At 43.0% G+C, this 21,507-nt stretch overlaps 2 protein-coding genes across 5 annotated transcripts; one reads left to right on the forward strand and one right to left on the reverse strand.

Annotated features, from left to right (window-relative positions):
- The first annotated feature begins 206 nt into the window (after nucleotides 1-206).
- tf (tissue factor) lies at nucleotides 207-4,092 on the forward strand. Its single transcript, NM_001124358.2, has 6 exons — nucleotides 207-369; nucleotides 620-734; nucleotides 2,056-2,249; nucleotides 2,490-2,671; nucleotides 3,038-3,206; nucleotides 3,446-4,092. Exons 1-6 carry the CDS (start codon nucleotides 297-299, stop codon nucleotides 3,595-3,597), a joined length of 885 nt encoding a protein of 294 aa, NP_001117830.1. The 5' UTR covers nucleotides 207-296; the 3' UTR covers nucleotides 3,598-4,092.
- Nucleotides 4,093-4,612: 520 nt separating this feature from the next.
- On the reverse strand, nucleotides 4,613-21,376 carry LOC110530191 (ATP-binding cassette sub-family D member 3). Of its 4 annotated transcripts, none has more exons than XM_036985745.1 (23): nucleotides 20,989-21,376; nucleotides 20,585-20,621; nucleotides 17,415-17,510; nucleotides 17,164-17,252; nucleotides 16,948-17,017; nucleotides 14,058-14,155; nucleotides 13,661-13,784; nucleotides 13,413-13,469; nucleotides 12,749-12,891; nucleotides 12,554-12,623; nucleotides 12,359-12,428; nucleotides 12,136-12,233; nucleotides 11,966-12,057; nucleotides 11,299-11,393; nucleotides 11,093-11,165; nucleotides 10,923-10,986; nucleotides 10,701-10,778; nucleotides 10,450-10,605; nucleotides 10,071-10,190; nucleotides 9,798-9,902; nucleotides 9,513-9,565; nucleotides 5,744-5,800; nucleotides 4,613-5,569 (listed from the first exon to the last, which is right to left on the reverse strand). In XM_036985745.1, exons 1-23 carry the CDS (start codon nucleotides 21,096-21,098, stop codon nucleotides 5,449-5,451), a joined length of 2,076 nt encoding a protein of 691 aa, XP_036841640.1. In that variant the 5' UTR covers nucleotides 21,099-21,376; the 3' UTR covers nucleotides 4,613-5,448. The 4 variants fall into 4 exon arrangements, with proteins under 4 accessions (XP_036841640.1, XP_036841639.1, XP_021468737.2 ...); XM_036985744.1 differs by lacking the exon at nucleotides 16,948-17,017 and adding an exon at nucleotides 16,238-16,307 and having other exon boundaries at nucleotides 20,989-21,375; XM_021613062.2 differs by lacking the exon at nucleotides 9,513-9,565 and having other exon boundaries at nucleotides 20,989-21,375.
- Nucleotides 21,377-21,507: the final 131 nt, after the last annotated feature.

The raw sequence follows: 21,507 nt of genomic DNA on the forward strand, positions 1-21,507 counted from the left end.
CTCGACAGATTATTCGGGCAGCATGCTCAAACAGTGACAAATCGCAATGCTCTTGCAGAAATTGTAAGGGAGGTGGAGCTATTGTTGAATGAGTCATTCAACATTACAGACCACTCGCGAATTCAGTGCAATATAAAAGTGGGCACCAGCAGCACTGTGCAGTTATCTGACAAACTTTGATGACTTCTTAGACGAACAGCAGCTACACGCGTTTCACCTGGGGGTGGGAAAAAAATCTATGTTCACAATTCGCATTCGATAGTAAAGAGGCTACCGTAACAATTTGGATTATCATAATGGAGGATGTAAGGACTTTCCTTCACTTCGGAGTTTTACTCTCATCGGTACTATTCACAATTGGAGCAGCTGGTAAGTTTGACCGTTTTGATAATCAGAATTTGATAATTACTCAGCCCTGCGACTCAGAGGAAAAACATGTAAAATATGTGCATTTAAATCCATAGCTGTAGGCTATAGATCCTATTTTATCTTTAGGCTAAAGCCTACCTCGTGGATGATATCTTGATTTGTTTTCTGCTTTATCGATGTACTGTAGTACATCTACATTGTGCAGAACAGATAACTAACTAATCCTTGCTTTTTTTCTCCTGGGTTACAGGTGAAGATTATTTCCCTGAGGCAATGGATGTTCAGTGGGTGTCCAATAACTTCAAGACTATTCTAACATGGGGCCCTGAGCCTACCAACTACACATACACTGTTGAATTTTCTAGGTAAGTAGCCAACATCATATCGCTGCCTTCTCACTCTGCACTGTTCATCATCACATCATTATTGCTACTACAACAACAACAACAAAAACATCCCGTCAGCACAATCAAATGGACCACGTTCTAGGTGAATACTTTACTATTTGTCAACAGAATGCCAACTAAAAACTGAGTGTACAACCTACGGTGTCCTCCGTAGTTATTGGGGCATGAAGCATGTTTCTTCTTCTTTTGGATCTATACTCCCAAGTTTGGATTTGAAATCAAACAATTACTATGTCGTTAAAGTATAGATTCTCAGCTTTTTTTTGAGGGTGTGTGTGTACATATTGGTTCCACCAATTAGAAATGACAACACTCTTTACACATAGTCACCACCAATTTATGGGACCAAAAGTATTGGGACAAATTCACTTGTGTGTAATATAACGTTTAGTATTTGGTCCCATATTGATAGCACACAATGACTACATCAAGCTTGGGACTACACATTTGTTGAATCCATTTGCTGTTTGTAGAAATGAATGGTAAATAATGTATCGTGTCGTTTTGGAGTCACTCATTGTAAATAAGAATTGAATGTTTCTAAACAGTTCTACAGATAATCCTGAATGAATCGTGAATAGTGAGTGAGAAGGTTAGACACACATATCATACACCCAAGACATGCAAACCTCTCATTACAATAACAGGGGAGGTTAGCGTTCTCAATCATCATTATTCACGGGTTCATTCAGGATTATCCATAATAATGGTAGCATCCACTTAATGTAGAAGTGTTTAGAAAACGTATTCTATTCTTATTCACAATAAAAGTGACCCCAAAATGACAATACATTCATTTCTATTGGGCACAAAATAATCTGAAACAACTAAAACAAACAGCAAATGCAGCCAACAAATATGTACACAAGTCACAAGCTTGATGTAGTTATTGCATGCTATGAATATGGGACCAAATACTTAACTTTTTACCACTTTAAGTGAATTTGTCCCAATACTTTGGTCCCCTAAAATGGGGCAGGGAGGGTTCTATGTATAAAAAGTGTTGTAATTTCTAAATGGTGAAACCAATATCTACAAAAATACCCTAAAATAAAATCTGATAATCTATAGTTTAACCTCATAGTAATTGTTTGATTTAAAATCTAAACCTTTTGAGTATAGAGCCAAAAGAAGGAAAAAAAATGCTTCAACGTCCCAATAATTAGAGGGAACTGTATACCTATAACACCCAACTACACACTACCACTTCGTTCATTTGAAGTGAATGACAGAAAAGCACAGTTCAAGGACTCTGACTGATGGACTGTGTTTTGTTCAGGGTTGGTAAGGACAGACAAAGGAACCCTCACTGCATCCGGAGCTCGAGGACAGAGTGTGACCTCACCAACGAGCTGCGGAACCTGCAGGAGACCTACTCTGCCGACATCCTATCAGAACCCCTACCCGGCGTTACCTCTGACCTTGTGGAGTTCCCCTACACCCGAGCCGAGAGGTTCAGCCCTTACAAACACAGTGAGTGTCATCACATTATTAATCTGCCCTACATTGCATTGTCATATAGTAACATTTCTTCTAGGTCCTTCATTATTTACATTGTTATTGTGTTATACAATAATGGCATTATAGCATTATTATAGTAGAAAGGTTAATTTCGCTGGTTATATATATTTTTTTGGATCAAATACTTCATTGCTGTGTTAGTAACGGTATTCAAATTAAGGCTATGGTGCCTAACTTGATTCCTCTTCTCAGCTAAAATAGGAGGACCCGCTTTCAAGATTGTGCAGAGCGAAGACAAGACCAAGATGACGCTCCACATCCAGGACCCTCTCACTCCCCTCTACAAAGATGACCAGCTGTTAACAATCAGAGACATCTTCAAGAGCGACCTGAAATACAGAGTCATATACAACAAAGCTGGAAGCACAGGAAAGGTGAATTGAACAGTCATGGACATACATTTATTGTAAATGCTTTTGAGACTATACCGGTCAAGGGAGGACTGGCCATAGACCAGTTCTGGCAAATACCAGATTGGCTGGTCCATTTCTACCCCAGTGGGCAGGTTTAAATTGAGGGGTTTGCCCAAAATTACAATTATATGGCTAATAATGGGGGGCCTGTAGAAAAAATAATTGCCGTTGTGGGGGCCTGGACGGAAGGAATTGGCCAGTATGTTAGAAATGCCAAAGCCAATTTTTGGTCCCCAGTCCGTCCCGGATACCTGTCGATTCCCTCCAATGACAACCCAAACAGTGTGTGACTTGAAATAATACTAAACTGTAAACTCCTGTCCACAGAAAGAGAAGATGTCAGACCTGAGAGATGTCGAGCTGACCAATCTGGATAAAGGACAGAGCTACTGCGTCATAGTGGCAGCCTATATCCCCTCTCGTTCTGCACAGAAGAGACTGGGAGATTGGAGCAAGGCGCAATGCTCACCCAGAGAGAACAAGACCATCTTTGAGGGTAAGTGACCCCACAATGCAAAACACATGTGTTAGGGGTGAGGTGAAGGGAATTGAAGAAGGGTGAAATTCATTGGATTCAATTAAATGTGTAGTGGATTGAGTAACTACAACACATATGGTTGATAAAGAAATTGCAATGTGGGCAAGTTAGAATAGTCATTTTTACTGTCGGCAACAATGTTTAGTAACTTCAAGAACTTCAATTAAATTATCATGTTAAATTATTTCTTTCCTCAGAATTCAGCTTTGGTGTGATCTCAGGTGCCATTGGCATCATGCTGGCTATATTCATCATCCTCATCACTCTCACTGTGGTGTGTTGCAAACGCTGCTGCTGCAAAAAGACCAAAACTGTGGACAAGGATAACCTGCAGATGAGTCCAGTGTAAAGGTGTGTGTGTGTGTGTGTGATGGTGCTACTTGACCAACCCTTTGGAAGCTGTGCTCCCAATAATCTAGCACAAATACGTCAAAACACTGGAAAATGTGAAATGTTAGTGTTGTCTTTTTAAATGTCATTATGAGCTGGTTCTTTTAAATGGCTAGATATTTTTTTTATACATTACTTATTTATATGTTGAACAAGTACATTTGATTAATTGTTGAAAAATACATGTTATATTTGCCACTATGTATATAAGAAAAATGTAATCATATTTATTTAAATCAATGTTTTATGTTAAATGTGTATTGGTGCATGTCTCTAAGAATTATTGTCTTATACGTTGATGATGTGTAGTTCATGTTGACTAGGATTCGTCCATGTGCTGTTGAAACATGGCTTTGGTACTTTTGGATGAGAGGAAGGTTAGTAGGAAAAGTATTACTTGTGATGACTTTTGTGCATTCTAGTACTTTTTACAATTAAATTCAGATGTATTCAATTCTCATTTGTCTTTCATGTAACAATATCCATGTGAGGGAACTTTGACAACAGTGCCATCTGGTTTGCCTTTAAAATGATCTATCATACTTATATCAGTTTCAAACATGATTTGAGACAAGAGGAAAGGCTTTTCATAGAGTGATTGATTGTAGCTCAATGTCTGCTTGTCAGCTTATGACCCAGTAAGCCATGTGGAATACCTCGGCAAAGGGGTGACACCACAATCACATTGGCAACAGTGCCAGAGACCTCCGAGACATGCCCTGTGTAGCTCAATCTAAAAAGTGACCTCCTCTCCTTCATCCAAATGGACTTAAATGCCCCCCTAACTTAGTCCTTGCCAGAAGCCTTCAGGGGGATTAGCTTTCAATTTCCCAACTGTTTCAAGATCAGTGTGGATAAATGAAAGGATATAAGAAGAGGAAGCCATTTTAGACTATTGGGATGCACAAACTATGCTCTGATATATAACAGAACGACAACGAGCAGTCTGTAGAACAGAAGACCGAGGACCTTAATTGTTTCGAGAAATATATATTCATGTGTAGTTCAGCTCATAGCAATTGCATTTGAACTATCCTATGAAAACAAAGTCCACGTCCTCAATCCCCTTTTAACAAAATAATCAAAGCTCAACTTACAGTTCAGTTACTGTACCTTAACCTAAGCTGAGGGATTTTACTATAGGAGACAAAAAAAAACAATACATTTTCAGGTATTGTAGTTGACTGAGTCAGACTAGCTATGCTTAAAATACAGTTACAGTAACTGGCTTCATGAAAGAAGAATGCACTTCAGTGTTTAAACTAACTGCACTAGACAAACATTTAAAAAAAACATCACTAGATGGAACTCTGACATTTCAATTCATTAACATCAAAACTGAACATTATAAATAATTAAAAACAATGCAACATTAACGTAAATAAAATCAGGGGAGAAACAAAATCAGTAAGGCTAGCTTTTTAGTACATTATTTGCTTCATATACAATTAAAACTCACCCGTACAGACACACACGTCCGTAAATGGTTGACTGCAATATGACATCCTCATACACAGCGGGGCAACTTCCTGTTTCCAGGCATAAACAACAGAATTCAAAATCTGCCCTAAGGAAGAACCAATACTGTCGGTCTCAGCAGACTTAAATTGAGTTGTTTATTATTTCTGTAAGCAGGAAGTGTACCGTGTTGTGTATGATGATGCCATATTGTAGACCCTACCTTTAAATGTACAGGTTTAGGTATTTCTCTCTTGACATTGAGAGAGCGCTCAGTCTTCATACTCCAGCGTAACATTAAGATGTTAGGACTTGACCTCTGTGCTCTATGCTTCATGAAGTGCAGAATTACTTAGGACCATCTCTGTGTGCAATACTTGGCTATGGTAAGATCGTTATGACCCAAACTCCACCGTTTCCTGGGTGATGGGTTTGAACTCATAGCTCCCCCTTCCATCCATGTGCAGGTAGTACTGGAGAAGAGACAGAAATCACTGGTTAGAATTTGAACAGTATCCTCTAAGCAAATAGGTGATACATTTGCATTTTAAAAAAGGAAAAATAACAGGGTTCTGGTACTCACCTCCATTTTATTGGTATTATGTGCAGTAATTTCATGTTTTTTCATTCAGTGTGAAAGGACTTACCTCATGGTGCTTCCACAAAGACTTCCTGTGAGAAACCGTGAACAGCGTGATGCCCACCTAAGGAAAGGTAAATATGACATCCCATAAGCTCAGAAACCACTTTCTCAGCATCCTGTAAATATGCATCAGTTTCCTGGTTCTTTTTCATTCCTCTTTCACAATATGTGGAAGGATCCCATGGATAGTAGCTCAGCCCGGCATGTGAGTCAAGGTGATCAGAGGTAATTAAGCACAGTTGATGGTGCTAATTACTTATTTTCTTGCCCCTACAAGACAGAGGAGGGAACCGGCAGTGGGGGAGACTGTAAGGAGGGGGTAAATAAATACATTTGTAAAAAAAAAAAAGTGTGATTGCTTCTCCAGACTTACCGGACGAAAGAGAGAAGAAGAGGACAAACTACCTCTTGTGGATTAGCAACCACGGATCTGCAGAAGGGAGCTCTCCACGAACGGAAAGTAAAGGCAGTGACACACCCGTAATTTATGTTATAGTTAAAAGTGACTCACCTTTACTCACGTCTCTCTATCACACACCAAGGTCCGGGCCACTGCAGGGGGGCAGGAAAGCAGAGAAAGACAAAAACCAAGTCCAAGCCTGAGGTAGTAGCCCTACAAGGAAACATAGCCTCGTCCTCTGGAGCAGAGGAAGAAATACAGACCCAACGCCTCCGAAAATAGGGAAATATCCGATTGAGACACCTGCGAAGGGTTATACACGACGGAGGAAGGAAGGAGCGACCAGAGGCTACCGGATATATTTGAAGCCCCGTCAGAGGAGGGAACCTGGAAGGGATTCTCCTCGGGCACCCCCGACGGGGATGGGGAACAACCTCCACACCCCTCTATCGAGGTCAACCTGCCCAAAGAATGAAAGGGACAGTTCGGCACCGCTCAGCATAGAGACCCAGACCTACGGTGAAGGATGGGAGAAATGTTGACATATCAGGTGAGCCCTCTCTTCCCTACTATTTAATCAGGCGGGGCCTCTAGTATTGGGTTGTACAGCGAAGGGGGGAAAAACAGGAATTACTAATGGTGCCTAGACCATACAGGGATACTGTCCTACAGCTAGCCCATTCCCACTTCCTAGGAGGACACCTGGCACGAGACTAAACGATCGACAGAATCATGCAGAGGTTCTATTGGCCCAGTGTCACCCGAGATGTGGCCAGGTATTGTAGGACATGTGATCAATGTCAGCGTACGGCCCCACCTGCGTAATCCTTTGATTCCTCTTCCCATTATAGAAACCCCTTTCGAACGCATAGTTATGGACCTCGTGGGACCCCTCCAAAAATCCATCAGAGGACACGAGTACATCCTGTTTGTCGTAGATTATGCTACCAAGTTCCCCTGAGGCCATACCCCTTCACAACATGTCGTCAAAGGGAAACGCCAAGAAATTGTTTGTGCTGTTCTCCCAGGTGGGCCTTCCCAAGATGATCCTAACCGACCAAGGAACCCCGTTCATGTCCAGGTTGATGAAGGACCTGTGTCGGTTATACCAGGTTCAACAGATACGCACAAGCATTTTCCACCCACAGACAGACGGTTTGTGTGAACGCCTGAACAAAACGAATTAAAAGCATGTTGAGAAGAGTGGTGTCCAGAGACGGGAAAAACTGGGAGATGCTTCTGCCCCACTTAATGTTTGCCCTGCGAGAAGTACCCCAGGTGTCCACAGGGTTTTCCCTGTTCGAATTGCTGTACAGCAGACCATGTCGAGGGATCCTCGACTTAGCCAAGGAGACCTGGTATGCCCAACCCTGCCCATTCCGGTCGACGATACAACATGTTACCCTGATGCGGGACAGCCTGTTGGCAGTCTGGCCCATAGTAAAGGAGCATATGGAGAAGGTGCAACAGACTCAAGGCCGGGCCTAAGATAAGTCAGCGACACCCAGGGAGTTCACCATGGGAGAGAAAGTGATGGTACTCGTGCCCACTGCCGAACACAGCTTGCTGGCACAGTGGGGGGAGCCCTACGAGGTAACGGAAAGGGTCTCACCGGTCAATTACCGCATCAAGAAACCTGACAGGAGGAAGAAGGTCCAACTTTCATATCAACCTGCTGAAGAAGTACCATGGCAGAGAGAGTGTGGCTTTGATGGCAGTGGAGGACAAGGAAAAAGAGGCCCCGATACAGGTGTGCCGTGGCCAAACTCTCCTGCCGGGTATTCTCTCCCTTCCCAGGGCAAGCAGATGTCCTGTTTCACCATATCCACACCGAAGATATGCCAAGAAGGTGCATATCAGATTCCTGAGACACGCAGAGTAAACGCTAAGAACGAGGTAAGGGTGATGCTGAGGATGATCGAGCCATAACGAGTGAGTGGTCCAGTCCCATAGTCCTGGTCCCCAACCTGACGGTAGTATGAGGCTCTGCAACGACTTTAGGGGCTTGAACGCCATCTCTACATTCGACGCGTATCGGGTGCTTCGCTCCGTGGCGCCGGAGGACCGCCCAAAGACTGCCTTCGCCACACCGGAGGGGATTTTTCAGTATGTGAGGATGCCCTTCGGACTGCATGGTGCTGCGGCAACTTTCTAATGCCTCATGGATGCCATTCTACGGCCCCATAAAGAGTACACAGCGGCGTACATAGACAATGTGGTCGTACACAACGAGGACTGGGATAGCCACCTCCTGCGATTTGGGGAGGGTGCTCGTGAGCCTGGAGGCTACAGGGCTGACAGCCAATCCCAAAAATGCTGCCTGGGTCTGTCCGAAGTGGAATACCTGGTATACACCATGGGGAACGGAAAAATACACCCACGGGCAGAAAAGACAAGGGCGAAAAGACAAGAAAGTCCGAGCCTTCTTGGGGATAACGGGATATTATCGCTGTTTCATCCCTGGATATGCAACCATTGCCACCCCCCTCACAGACCTCATCAAGAAAAACCTGGCAAACTGCGTAGCATGGAAGGAAGAGACGGCAGACGCCTTCCAGTTACTAAAAGATAGCTTGTGCTCTGATCCCGTCCTGCAGGCTCCTGACTTCTCCCAAGAGTTTATTGTGCAGGTAGACACCTCAGATACGGGGCTCAGGGCTGTCCTAGCTCAGGGTAAAGGCGAAGCAGGGAGGCCTATTCTCTTCATAAGTAGAAGGCTCAGTGATCAGCAATGGAAATATGCTACCGTAGAGAAAGAGGCCCTAGCATTAAGTGGGCCCTCATATCTCCGGTACTACCTACTCGGGAGTAGATTCGCCCTCGTTACTGACCATGTTCCCCTCATGTGGATGACCGGTAAGAGAAACAACAGAATAGCCAGATTGTTTGTAATGCAAGAAACCATCTCTTTCCATGTCATCCACAGTGCCGGATCGAGGAACGGGAATGCAGACGCCCTGTCCCGAAGCGACCAAGACGGCGCTTCTGGCGCCCGACCCTCCGGTCCGTTCCTGAGGGGGGAGGTATGTGGAAGGACCACCAGGGGGCAGGCTGGTCCCACGGATAGTAGCCCAGCCTGGCATGTGAGTTAAGGTGATCAGAGGCAATTAAGCACAGTTGACTGTACTAATGACCTATTCTCTTCCCCCTACAAGACAGGGAGTGAACCAGCAGTGGGGGAGACTGGAGGAAAAAAAAGAGTGATTGCTTCTCCAAAGGAGAAGACTTACTGGACGGATGGGAGAAGAGGACAAACAACCTCTTGGGAATGGCAACCACGGATCCGCACCACCACCTGAAGGGAGTTCTCCACGAACGGATAGTTAAGGCGGTGACACACCCGTAATTTATGTCATAGTTAAAAGTTACTCACCTTGTGTTCCTTGTTCCTGTAAAGAAGATGTGTGTTTTCCTTGTGAGATCATCCTTGATTGTTTGAGAAGAAAGAAATACCTCAATAGAGAACATTGTTCAATGTAAGAAAACCTGCTCCCCGACTCGTTTATTCCACCTTTCCGCTTTAGAGCAACCTCAAAGTACTCGGTCCGCTCACAATATCTACTTAAATAATATATTTTTTTAATAATCATCATCAATATATTGACAAATGACCTAATCATTTATCATCTGAATAATAGTCTACTGTGTTGCATCTTACCGTCCTACAGTGGCTGTAGATGAAGTCCTCCACATCGACACTCACAGCACTGGTGCACTCATCCAGGATGGCAAACTGGGGCTTATGGTAGAACAGACGGGCCATCTAGATACCACAGAGAGAGAGAGAGAGACAGCGAGACAGATCAATGAAAAGCTCCCTTCACACATTCTATAACCCAATGTGCTTGTAAAAAGTCGTCACAAGACAAACGCTTTGAAGAGACAAAAAATAAATGACCGACATCTTCACTATTATTTTCTTTGGACTTACAGCCATCCTCTGTTTCTCTCCTCCACTGAGGACGTCCATCCAGTCCTGGACCGTGTTCCAGCCTCCCTCCCGCTCCAGGATGTGACCTAGCTGGACGTTGTCCAGGTAATCCTTCAGCACCTGTTCCCCAGCACAACACACAAACACCATGTCACAGAGACATGCAAACACATACACACTCACGCACAAAGCTATGCGTGCTGTTTGCTCAACGAGTGTCTCTGTGTGTGTGTGCACGTGCTCTGACATACCACACCCTACTGACAGAGGCCATGTATGACTGTTCTATTTGAGGGGCCTTACAATATCTTGGTACAGTAAAGGGCTGCTGTGATTGGATATGGCCTGGTAAAGAGATGTGATTGGCTAGGTAGACTACCTTATCAGAGGTCCCCTTCCTCCTCTGGTCCTCCACTGTATCTGGGTAGATCACCTGATCTCTCAGAGAGCCTAGGGTCATGTATGGCCTCTGGGGAACGTAGAAGAGCTTCCCTCTCTCAGGTTTGGTGAGACGGCCACCAAACAGAGGCCAGAGCTAAGAGACAGACATCCATTAATACCCATGAGTGGAAAACTTTAACCCAAAAGCAGCATAACAGGCCTTTTCGTCAAATTGTTGATCTCTCATACCTCTCCCAGGACTCTGAAGAGTGAGCTCTTCCCACAGCCGTTGGGGCCACATACCAAGACATTTGTCCCCGACGTCACCTTAGGTTAGCAGATGAAGGGAAGGCACAGTTCATCTGTCTGCACTTACAGATGAAACAGTCCCACAACCATCATCATAGGTCTTTAGATTTCATGAATTGTATCAAATGGTTCAGTACGGAGTTGATCCTTTGAGATACTCACCTCAAAGCTGAGGTCTTTGATAAGAATGTCCCCATTAGGCGTTGCAAGAGGTGTATGCTCAAACCTGAGACACAAGGAAAATAAGTGTCTAACCAGGTGATGCCTACTTTATGAACCATTTCATCTTGTTTATTGTACTGCTATAATACATGTATCTGTTAGACACCTACTTGATGATCTTGTCTTTGTTGATGATTTCACCACTTCCTGGGACCAGGGTGATTCTATCTAGCGATTCACTATCTGAAAATGTATGACAAAAGTTGCTTTTGGGATTTTCTTCAACTAGTAATATGTTTTAATTTTCCTGCATGACACTACTATCCAACAACAATATCAATCCTCAATACATTATCAGGGAACATGTAGTGGTCACCTCTGCCTCCCTGCTGAGAGACCATGGTCCTCTCGTATTTCCCAGAGTTCAGCTCTTTCAGGACCTTCATGATCTCGGTGATACGAGCGGTGAACCTGTAGGGGGACAGCAGGAGTCAGTGAGGAGGGGACAGCAGGAGTCAGTGAGGAGGGGACAGCAGGAGTCAGTGAGGAGGGGACAGCAGACGGAGGGAGAGAAGAACAAGTGGAGAGACCCGAGAATGGTGAACCATAAACTCTGAACAAGTAAACCATGTACTTACTGAACCCTAGAACCAATGAACCAGCTAACCATTGATCCAACGAACCAATTGAATACACACCAATTGGTTCAATGGTTTACTGGGTCAACGTCTCAATAGTTTCCAGATCCGTTTGTGCTCTTGCTTACTCAAATGCTGTCATTGTCAAGCCAAACAGTCTGGCCTCACACCAATCTTCAAATATGAACGAGCCTTCTATCATTAATGAGGTCGAGGAGAACAGAGGATAGGATCCTGATTCGATAACCCCCACAACGACCCTCCAATCTCAAGGGTTATGTAAATATTGAAACTCTATCGCAATAACTGACAGGGAGTCAGCATGGTAGTGCAAACAGATGGGCATTCAGGCTACCAGTGAGCCGCCAAACCAGTCGTTTGATAAGAGCATTGTGTATGACTGACCCCGAGAGCCTGCTCATCTCCCTGCCAGCCAGGACGATCCTGCCCAGGGCCTGAGACATGCTCAGCAACATACGCCCACTCTGGTAATAGTCCTGAATGAGAAACAGAGAGGGAAGTTAGGCTCTGAACCATACAGAACACACACACACACTCCCTTTGTCTCTCCTCACCTCGAGCAGCTCAGCATGGGTGCTGTGTAGGTGGCGTGGGTGGGTGTGGTTCAGGAACGGCCTGCTCACCACCAGGTACCCGACAACAGTGGCAATATCTACAGAGGTGGGGAAAACAAGTATTTATCTCTGCTACTACTAAACCACATCAGTGGAGAGTATAGAAATACCGCAAATGATAATACTACAAACTTCCAATCAATGACAAGACAAATATTCTCACACTTAGCAATGATGCTGTCCACAAAACCCGTTGAAAAGCGGAAGACAATGAAATTGTGTAAATGGTCCACCTAGGGGTAAAAGGGGCAGAACATAACGTAAAGACATTGTATATCCACCGCAGTATAGGTCTTGTCTGACACCATAGTAAGTCAACTACCGCCACTGATACATTGAATGTCCTAAACCCTCTCACTAGTTTCTGGAAGGTAGAGTGAATGGTCTGCTTCTCCCTCAGGTTTCCATTGTAGAAGGCAATCTCTTCACTGTGGGAAACAGAACATTCAACCTTTTATTTTCACAGTGGAAAAAGAACATGAACGATGATTTTGTCCAAAAAAAGCAGAAGAGAGGAGGAACAGTGGAAAGGAGAGGCGTGCGTCTGACTGACCTGTTGGTGATAAGGCGAGAGTTGACGAATCGGTACTCTCCCTCGTACCTCTGCTCCATGACCGTCATCTTCCCGATGGGCCTCCGCAGACGTGTCAGGATGAGCCCAGAGAACATCAGGTATCCTATCATACAGGCAGGACCCTGTGGGGGATAGATGTATGTAGAGTAGAAGCGTTAGAAACTCTATTCTACTGTGCGGATGCATTGGGGATGATCATTTTCATGGTTTCAATTGAAACTAGATGTAGGCATAGAAGGCTACTGATGGGTTATGACTTCTAAACTTGAATATATGAAAAATCCTAATGTCACTGTGGGAGTGAGGGGAATGTAGAACGTTTACATTCTGTCAGAATATGTTATTGTTAGACATCAGGGATCCTATGGGGAGGAGAGAGGAATTTGGGTCCGAGGTCAGATGAAGAGAGGAAGAACAGATATCACTAAAGTTCTGTTTAGCAACAGAGGTGTATTGGCTGTTCAGAGGTGTAAGGAGGAGACTCAGCATCGGAGGAAGGTTTAAATACTGTACTAGTGCTTGTGTGAAGATGTCTTTGTCTGTTCAGCTGTCTGACTCTTTGGGCGAATAAACTTGGTTTCAGCTTTAATAATCATCTGAGTTGTTTAGAACCTAACACTACATTAGACAGATCAAGGCTCACCTGTGCACCAATGGCTGAGGTCAACTTGAAGATGTACAGACCAATGTCCAATAAAGGCTGAAGGTGGGGGAAAAAAACAAGTCTACTCATCACAGGCGCAGTGTATGGTCAATAGCAGTAGATTGTATCAGGCTTTGAGCAGCATTTGTTGCCTCAGCGGTTGAGCCGACTGAATGGTGCACTCACCAGAGTTTCATAAGTCTGAAGCATTCAGTCTGGTATAACCAGGCTATTAAAGTGCAGGTTACCTTGCTGACGTTGGAGTAGAGGTCCACCACACTGTTACAGAACCTCTCCACGTCCTGGGTCAGCAGCTGGTCAGGGTTACCGATGCGGTTGTCCAGGTTACCAATCTTATAGTATGTGTAACCTCTGGAGAGGAGATTGGGGATGGGAGGATGGTGTGGTGAAAACATGAAACCCGAATTTGGCAAGTGTGTTATGTATTTTCTATTACTTTGAGCTTCTGAAGTCATTGTTCCTCACATCAGTAAGTAGCTATTGGATCTCCTGCTACTCGATTTGGGTGACGTTTAAAATCTTAGCGTCTGTCACAAGACACCAGCTAATGGCAGACAGACATATGTTCCGTCTGTTTAAAGACACAAATTGTCTCTCCAAGAAGCAGGTATCAGAAGGACTTACTGCAGGTACTCGTCATAGAGGTGCTTGGTGAGTCGAACCCGGCAGCAGAGCTTCAGTTCATTCAGGCCCAGCTTCAGGAAGTTGTTGACTAGTGAGATCTGAAAACAGGGAAACGGGCCATGATAGTGGTCTCATTTAAAAAGAAGTGCATGACATTTTATAGTGTGAGTATACCAAACCAATGGCATTTATGCACGGAGTAAATAAATCAGAAGAATCCTGATAACCTCATAAAAACTCAAAGGCTTATAGGCCAGGGATCACCAGTCTGTTAGTAATCAGGCAGGATCTTTGTTTTAGTACAGACTCCCCCAAACTTACACACACAAACTCTCTCCCTAATAGGCACAATATTAACCCCTACCTAAACCACTATTCCCAAATCATGAGGTTCCCTGTTTTACAGTAGGATCATAAGTACAGTTGAAGTCGGAAGTTTACATACACCTTAGCCAAATACATTTAAACTCATTTTTTCCCAAATCCTGACATTTAATCCCAGTAAAAATTCCCTGTTTACGTCAGTTAGGACCACCACTTTATTTTAAGAATGTGAAATGTCAGAATACTAGTAGAGTGATTTATTTCAGCTTTCATTTCTTTCATCACGTTGCCTCCCAGTGGGTCAAAAGTATACATACACTCAATTAGTATTTGGTAAGCACTGCCTTTAAATTGTTTAACTTGGGTCAACCGTGTCAGCTAGCCTTCCACAAGCTTCCCACAAACATAAGTTGGGTGAATTTTGGCCCATTCCTCCTGACAGAGCTGGTGTAACTGAGTCAGGTTTGTAGGCCTCCTTGCTCGCACACACTTTTTCAGTTCTGCCCACAGATTTTCTATAGGATTGAGGTCAGGGCCTTGTGATGGCCACTGATGGCCAATACCTTGACTTTGTTGTCCTTAAGCATTTTTTTCCACAACTTTGGAAGTATGCTTGGGGTCATTGTCCATTTGGAAGACCCATTTGCGACCAAGCTTTAAGTTCCTGACTGATGTCTTGAGATGTTGCTTCAATATATCCACATAATTTTCCTGCCTCATGATACCATCTATTTTGTGAAGTGCACCAGTCCCTCCTGCAGCAAAGCACCCCCACGACATGATGCTGCCACCCCCATGCTTCATGGTTGGGATGGTGTTCTTTGGCTTGCAAGCCTCCCCCTTTTTCCTCTAAACATAACGATGGTCATTATGACCAAACAGTTCCATTTTTGTTTCATCAGACCAGAGGACATTTCTCCAAAACGTACGATCTTTGTTCCCATGTGCAGTGGCAAACAGTAGTCTGGCTTTTTTATGGCAGTTTTGGAGCAATGACTTCTTCCTTGCTGAGCGGCCTTTCAGGTTATGTCGATACAGTTTTACTGTGGATATAGATATTTTCGTACCCGTTTCCTCCAGCATCTTCACAAGGTCCTTAGCTGTTGTTCTGAGATTGATTTGCATTTTTCCCACCAAAGTACGTTCATCTCTAGGAGACAGAACGCGTCTCCTTCCTGAGCGGTATGACGGCTGCGTGGTCCCATGGTGTTTATACTTGCGTACTATTGTTTGTACAGATGAACGTGGTACTTTCAGGCATTTGGAAATTGCTCCCAAGAATGAACCAGACTTGTGGGGGTCTACAATTCTTGCCTGGTTTCTTTTGATTTTCCCATGATGTCAGGCAAAGAGGCACTGAATTTGAAGGTAGGCCTTGAAATATATCCACGGGTACACCTCCAATTGACTCAAATAATGTAAATTAGCCTATCAGAAGCTTCTAAAGCCATTAAATAATTTTCTGTAATTGTCCATGTTGTTTAAAGGCAGTCAACTTAGTGTATGTATACTTCTGACCCACTGGAATTGTGATACAGTGAATTATAAGTGAAAAAATTGTTGGAAAAATTACTTGTGCCATGCACAAAGTAGAAGTCCTAACCGACTTGCCAAAACTATAGTTTGTTAACAAGAAATTTGTAGTGGTTGAAAAATGAGTTTTAATGACTCCAACCTATGTAAACTTCCAACTTCAACTGTACATGATCAAATATACTGTATAGAGAGTGTCATATGTGGAATTACAAATTATAATGTTATATAAAGTTATATATTTAATTTAAATATCCACGGTTGGTAAAAGACAATTAAGAAAACATAATAAGCTAGAAAAATGTTATGAAAGTTGCACTTACAAATGGCATGACTTTTATAAAGTTGAACAAGAACCTCTTGAAATCTTTTGTTGATCGACCAATGATTGCACTGCAAACCAACATGCAAAGTGAACACACACACACAATGTCACACACGGGGCAAAAGTAGAGTCATACTTTCTACATTTAAAACCAGAGGTGTTTGTTCTGTGGATGGTCAGCCCCTTAAACTGACCCAACTAGTTGGGACGAGAGTGAGATACTGGATCTTGTGAAAGGCTATCACCAGTATCCTGATAAATTACCGAACAGTGGAAAAAGCCACTGGTGAGAGGTCAACACAGCAGGATGGGGTTTGCAAAATGAAATGGACACAAAAGAAACTAAGAATAATCTAATTCATAACTTGGGCCAGTTTGGTCCTGTAGGGCTGCGAGAATATAATGTCTTTATTCATCTTGACCACCCCAACCACAAAATGAAACCCGCTCTAGAAAATAACCTACTGTACCAGGATTACGGTAAAAGACTAGAAGGTATGAAAAATATTTCTAATATGTGCAGGCACGCAACCCTTCAAGACCAGTGATGTCCACAAATGCAATTAAAGTGCAACAACAATACACAAGTGAATTCATAAGCACTTCATCATATTCTGCTACCAGGCACCACAAGCAGCACAGTGTTATGTAGGGGTTTAGTGATCGGACAAAGTTGTTCATGCAAATGTAGCATGGACACTAGTTTACCCCTGGTATGGCAGCAATATAGTAATAAAAGTGCTTCTTAAAGAGATTGACATCTCTGCTAATGATTCCACTGTGGAGGAATAGAGAGGATGATTACGAGCTGTCGAATAAGACAAATAATGCTGAACAAGTACTTCATGTTGAAGTTGCTTCAGAAAGTGTCGCTGGTGTGAACTTAAGTGTTGGTGTGCAATAGGGTTTTCTATGCAGTCCTACCTCTCGATCATGGTTCCATTCTGGATCATCCACACATCACAGTAGGTTCTGGCCACCAGCATAGCAGCGATGAGGAGACAGTATCCTGACTACAGGCAGATAGATGACCGGAAATAGGCAAACACAAGGGAGTGGGAGATGTGTTGAGATGTTACACAATACATGTCCATACAGCAATTGAGAAATGATTTGAATCAAGATGAAAGTGTTAAAGCGCATTCGAAGTAACACGTTTGTCAAAAAGCTCCTACCTCTTTGCAGAACACTCCAGGAACCATGATCTTCACTATCTTCAGGACACGTGCAAAGAACACCTTGTCCACCACCGTCTTTTCCTGCTTGGCCTCCTGCCACACATCACACCAAAACATTTACTGAGGAAATCAGATAAATAAATCCAAATTTAAAATCTCACCAACTCAGTCCTGCTTGTTAAATCAGGGGCTAAAAGTCTGTGGATATTGACATGATTGCTAAGATTTTGTCCATTGGTGTAGTGAGAGTAGGGTTGCACATTTTGGGGAATATTCAGAGGTGGAAACTTTCCATGGGAATTAACAGGAATATATGGGAATTAACGGGAATATATGCAAATTAGTATAATTTAAAATGTAGATGTTTTTTTGCATTGGATATATTTACCATATCATAAGGAGACAGAAAACTTTTACCTTATCATAAGTACACATAATTGCAAATTATTTAATTTTTTAATTTTTTAAAACGATTTAGTTACAAATATAACTTTAATTAAATGAGTAGACTATTCACATGGGATGATTTCAATGAACAACAAAAGAATAAGAATATTGAATGATCTCAAAGATCCATCGCATCTCCCAAAAACGTTTTCAACATACATCTGTAAAATGATAGTCTAGCAAGCTTTTGTTGTCTTCCTCTCAGGCTTCCATGTCTTCTCCCTGGACCTCCTCAATGTCCACCTCTTGAACATCAGACACTGTCACTTTCCAACCATGTTGAGAATGGCTCGTTGTCAGGCTCAAAAAGCCTCAAATTTGCCCGGATGGCCACCAATTTTTCAACCCTTGTATCGGTCAGCCTGTTGCGTGCTTTGGTGTGTGTGTTCCCAAACAGGGACCAGTTGCGCTCTGAGCCGGCTGATGTTGGTGGGATTTGGAAGATGATGGAGGCAACAGGGGAAAGAGCCTCAGATCCACAAAGTCCCTTCCACCAGGTGGCTGATGAGATATGTTGGCACAACTGCCATATTTCATCTCCATCCCAAAATCCTTACTTGGAAGTGTACTTCGTCAGACTGCCAAGAACCTTGCCCTCATCCAGGTCAAGGTGGCGAGACACAGTAGTGATGACACCATAGGCCTTGTTGATCTCTGCACCAGACAGGATGCTCTTGCCAGCATACTTGGGGTCCAACATGTACGCTGCAACATATATGGGCTTCAGGAAGAAGTCTTCACGCTTTTTGATGTATTTCAGAACAGCAGTTTCCTCTGTTTGGAGCAACAGTGAAGTGGGCAGGGCAGTACGGATTTCTTCTCTTACATCTGCAAGCAGAGTCTGAACATCAGACAGGATGGCATTGTCTCCCTCAATCCGTGCAATGGTTACTGCTATAGGTTTCAGGAGTTCAGGCTGCTTACCACTCTCTCCCAAAATACATCATCCAGGAGGATCCTCTTGATGGGGCTGTCCATATCGTCAGACTGTAATATGGCCATTTCTTGGAGAGACTCCTTCCCCTCCAGGAGACTGTCAAACATGATGACAACACCACCCCAACGGGTGTTACTGGACAGCTTCAATGTGGTGCTCTTATTCCTCTCACTTTGCTTGGTGAGGTAGATTGCTGCTATAACTTGATACCTAACAATTTCCTTGGCTCTCTTGTAGAGTGTATCCATTGTTTTCAGTGCCATGATGTCCTTGATGAGCAGATTCAATGTATGAGCAGCACAGCCAATGGGTGTGGTGTGAGGGTAGGACTCCTCCACATTAGACCAAGCAGCCTTCATGTTCACAGCATTGTCTGTCACCAGTGCAAATAGCTTCTGTGGTCCAAGGTCATTGATGACTGCCTTCAGCTCATCTGCAATGTAGAGACCAGTGTGTCTGTTGTCCCTTGTGTCTGCGTCTTGTAGAATACAGGTTGAGGTGGTGGAGATGATGTAGTTAATTATGCCTTGCCCACAATTACATTCGACCACCCATCAGAGATGATTGCAATACAGTCTGCTTTCTCTATGATTTGCTTGACCTTCACTTGAAATCTGTTGAACTCTGCATCCAGCAAATGAGTAGATAAAGCATGTCTGGTTGGAGTGGTGTATACTGGGCGAATAACATTCAGAAATCTCTTCCAATACACATTGCCTGTGAGCATCAGAGGTGAACCAGTTGCATACACAGCTTGAGCATGACATTCATCAGCATCTCTGACTACGTTCCTCCAATGAGTCAAAAAAAACTCCTGCTTCCAGAAGGACCATGAGCTGTTGCTATCGATAAGGTGTCCGATTCATCCTTTTCACCTCGAATAGAAGTAGAGGGACTTTACTCAGAGATTGTTTGTTGAGAGCACTGAGGAAAATTTAGGCACTTGGCCAGATGATTCTGCATCTTTGTTGTATTCTTCACATATGATTTGACACATTATTTGCAAATGTACACAGCTTTTCCTTCTACATTAGATGCAGTGAAATGTCTCCACACATCAGATAGTGCCAGTGGCATTTTCCTGTAAAGATTAATAAAAAAAACAGTAAAAAATAAAACAAATACAATTCCATGTGCATATAAATAGTTAAGCAGTTAGATTAAACAACTCCTTTGTAAGATAAATGTTTTGAAATGAAACATGTATGGAAATAGGTGAATTAACACTCCTCAGTTAGCAGGCTCAAGCAAGCTAAAACCCACATGGTAGCAAAATCTAACTAGCAGAAATTAAAAGTTAGAAATGATTCATCTATGTCATAAAATATATTCACCCCAACCAGTATTGTAATCAAAACTTAACAGAGAGCATGTAATCCTTGGCTCAGACAGTGTTGTAGTGTGGGCTCAATAGCATCTCATTAGTGTGCAAGATCTTGAGAATCAGCTGTACATGTGATGGAAGAGTGCACTGCACATGTCATGGAAATGCACTGTGCATGCAGAAGGTTGCAATTCCATTGAATTGGGGATAGCTTAACCAAAATATGCCACAATACCTATAATTGCCTTATATGTATCCCACAAAAAAAGTTCACTGTTATATGCTAACTTTTTTGATGAATGTAAGCAAAATTCCCCAAATTCCCGGGCTTAACTTCCCATTGAAAACTTTCGGAAATTTCCTGGAAAGTTTCCGACCCTTTGCAACCCTATGTAAGAGCAATTTAAACATTGAGTGCGGTAAGAGTATTGGTTACATTGATTGTTTACATGCACTTACATCTTTGCTCAACTGTAGCTCTGATGATCTTTTCCCCCTAAACAGAAAACAGGGATGAAGCCTGTCATGGGTCTATAGATGAAGCCATGGAAGGAAACTCTGATTATTGTTAGTCCTTGGAAATCTGACCAACCAGCGAGCAGGCAGGCAATTCAATTCAATGACAGCACCCACCACCGGGTGTCAGTAGAGAACATCAACTCCATAAACTACTACATATCTAAAACAGTATGTTAAAATAACAGAAAACTCTGATTCTATGTCATCGTCAAACTGCAACTTGTCTCGGTGGCAAATCTTATTATTGTCTGACTTGCTAGTAGCTAGTCAATGTTGGCTACATTAGTTAAGCATTATGATGGTCGTCACTTTAGCTACAAAATAGTTGTCAAGGCTTAACTTACCAACTTAATTGGGCTGCATGTCTTCTCCTCTTGAGAAGATACAAGGCAACGATTGTGGCACCTGCTATAGAGGAGTTCTTGGCTGTCAAGTATTTACTTATCGACGCCATGTTTCCATCTGCCGACCAAAGGAGTAACGAGATGCATGCTGGGGTAGGGTAGGTAGCTGGCTAGCGTGCTAGCAACATGATCTATGGTGCACAATTTCATTTAATCAGACATATGCATTGCAAGTATTCTATGCATAAACTGTTTAAGGACTACACATTGAACAAAACGCATGTCCTTTATCTGCACTAAATCATGCTATATGTGTCAAGATTGCATTTTTCACTTGTTTTCATTTCTAACTCAGTACGTTAGCGACATTTAACAGCAGGAAAAAATCGGAAGCCAAGGCAACCCTTCAAATTAAAAGCCCCTGATTTATTTGTTTTTAATTTAGTAAGCACTCTGGCGAAAATACTACATACTAATGAAGAAGATATTGTAAAGTATTATTAATTGTGAACAATAACA

The sequence above is a fragment of the Oncorhynchus mykiss genome, chromosome 8 (genome assembly GCF_013265735.2).
Source record: "Oncorhynchus mykiss isolate Arlee chromosome 8, USDA_OmykA_1.1, whole genome shotgun sequence".
NCBI classification, from domain to species: Eukaryota; Metazoa; Chordata; class Actinopteri; order Salmoniformes; family Salmonidae; genus Oncorhynchus; species Oncorhynchus mykiss.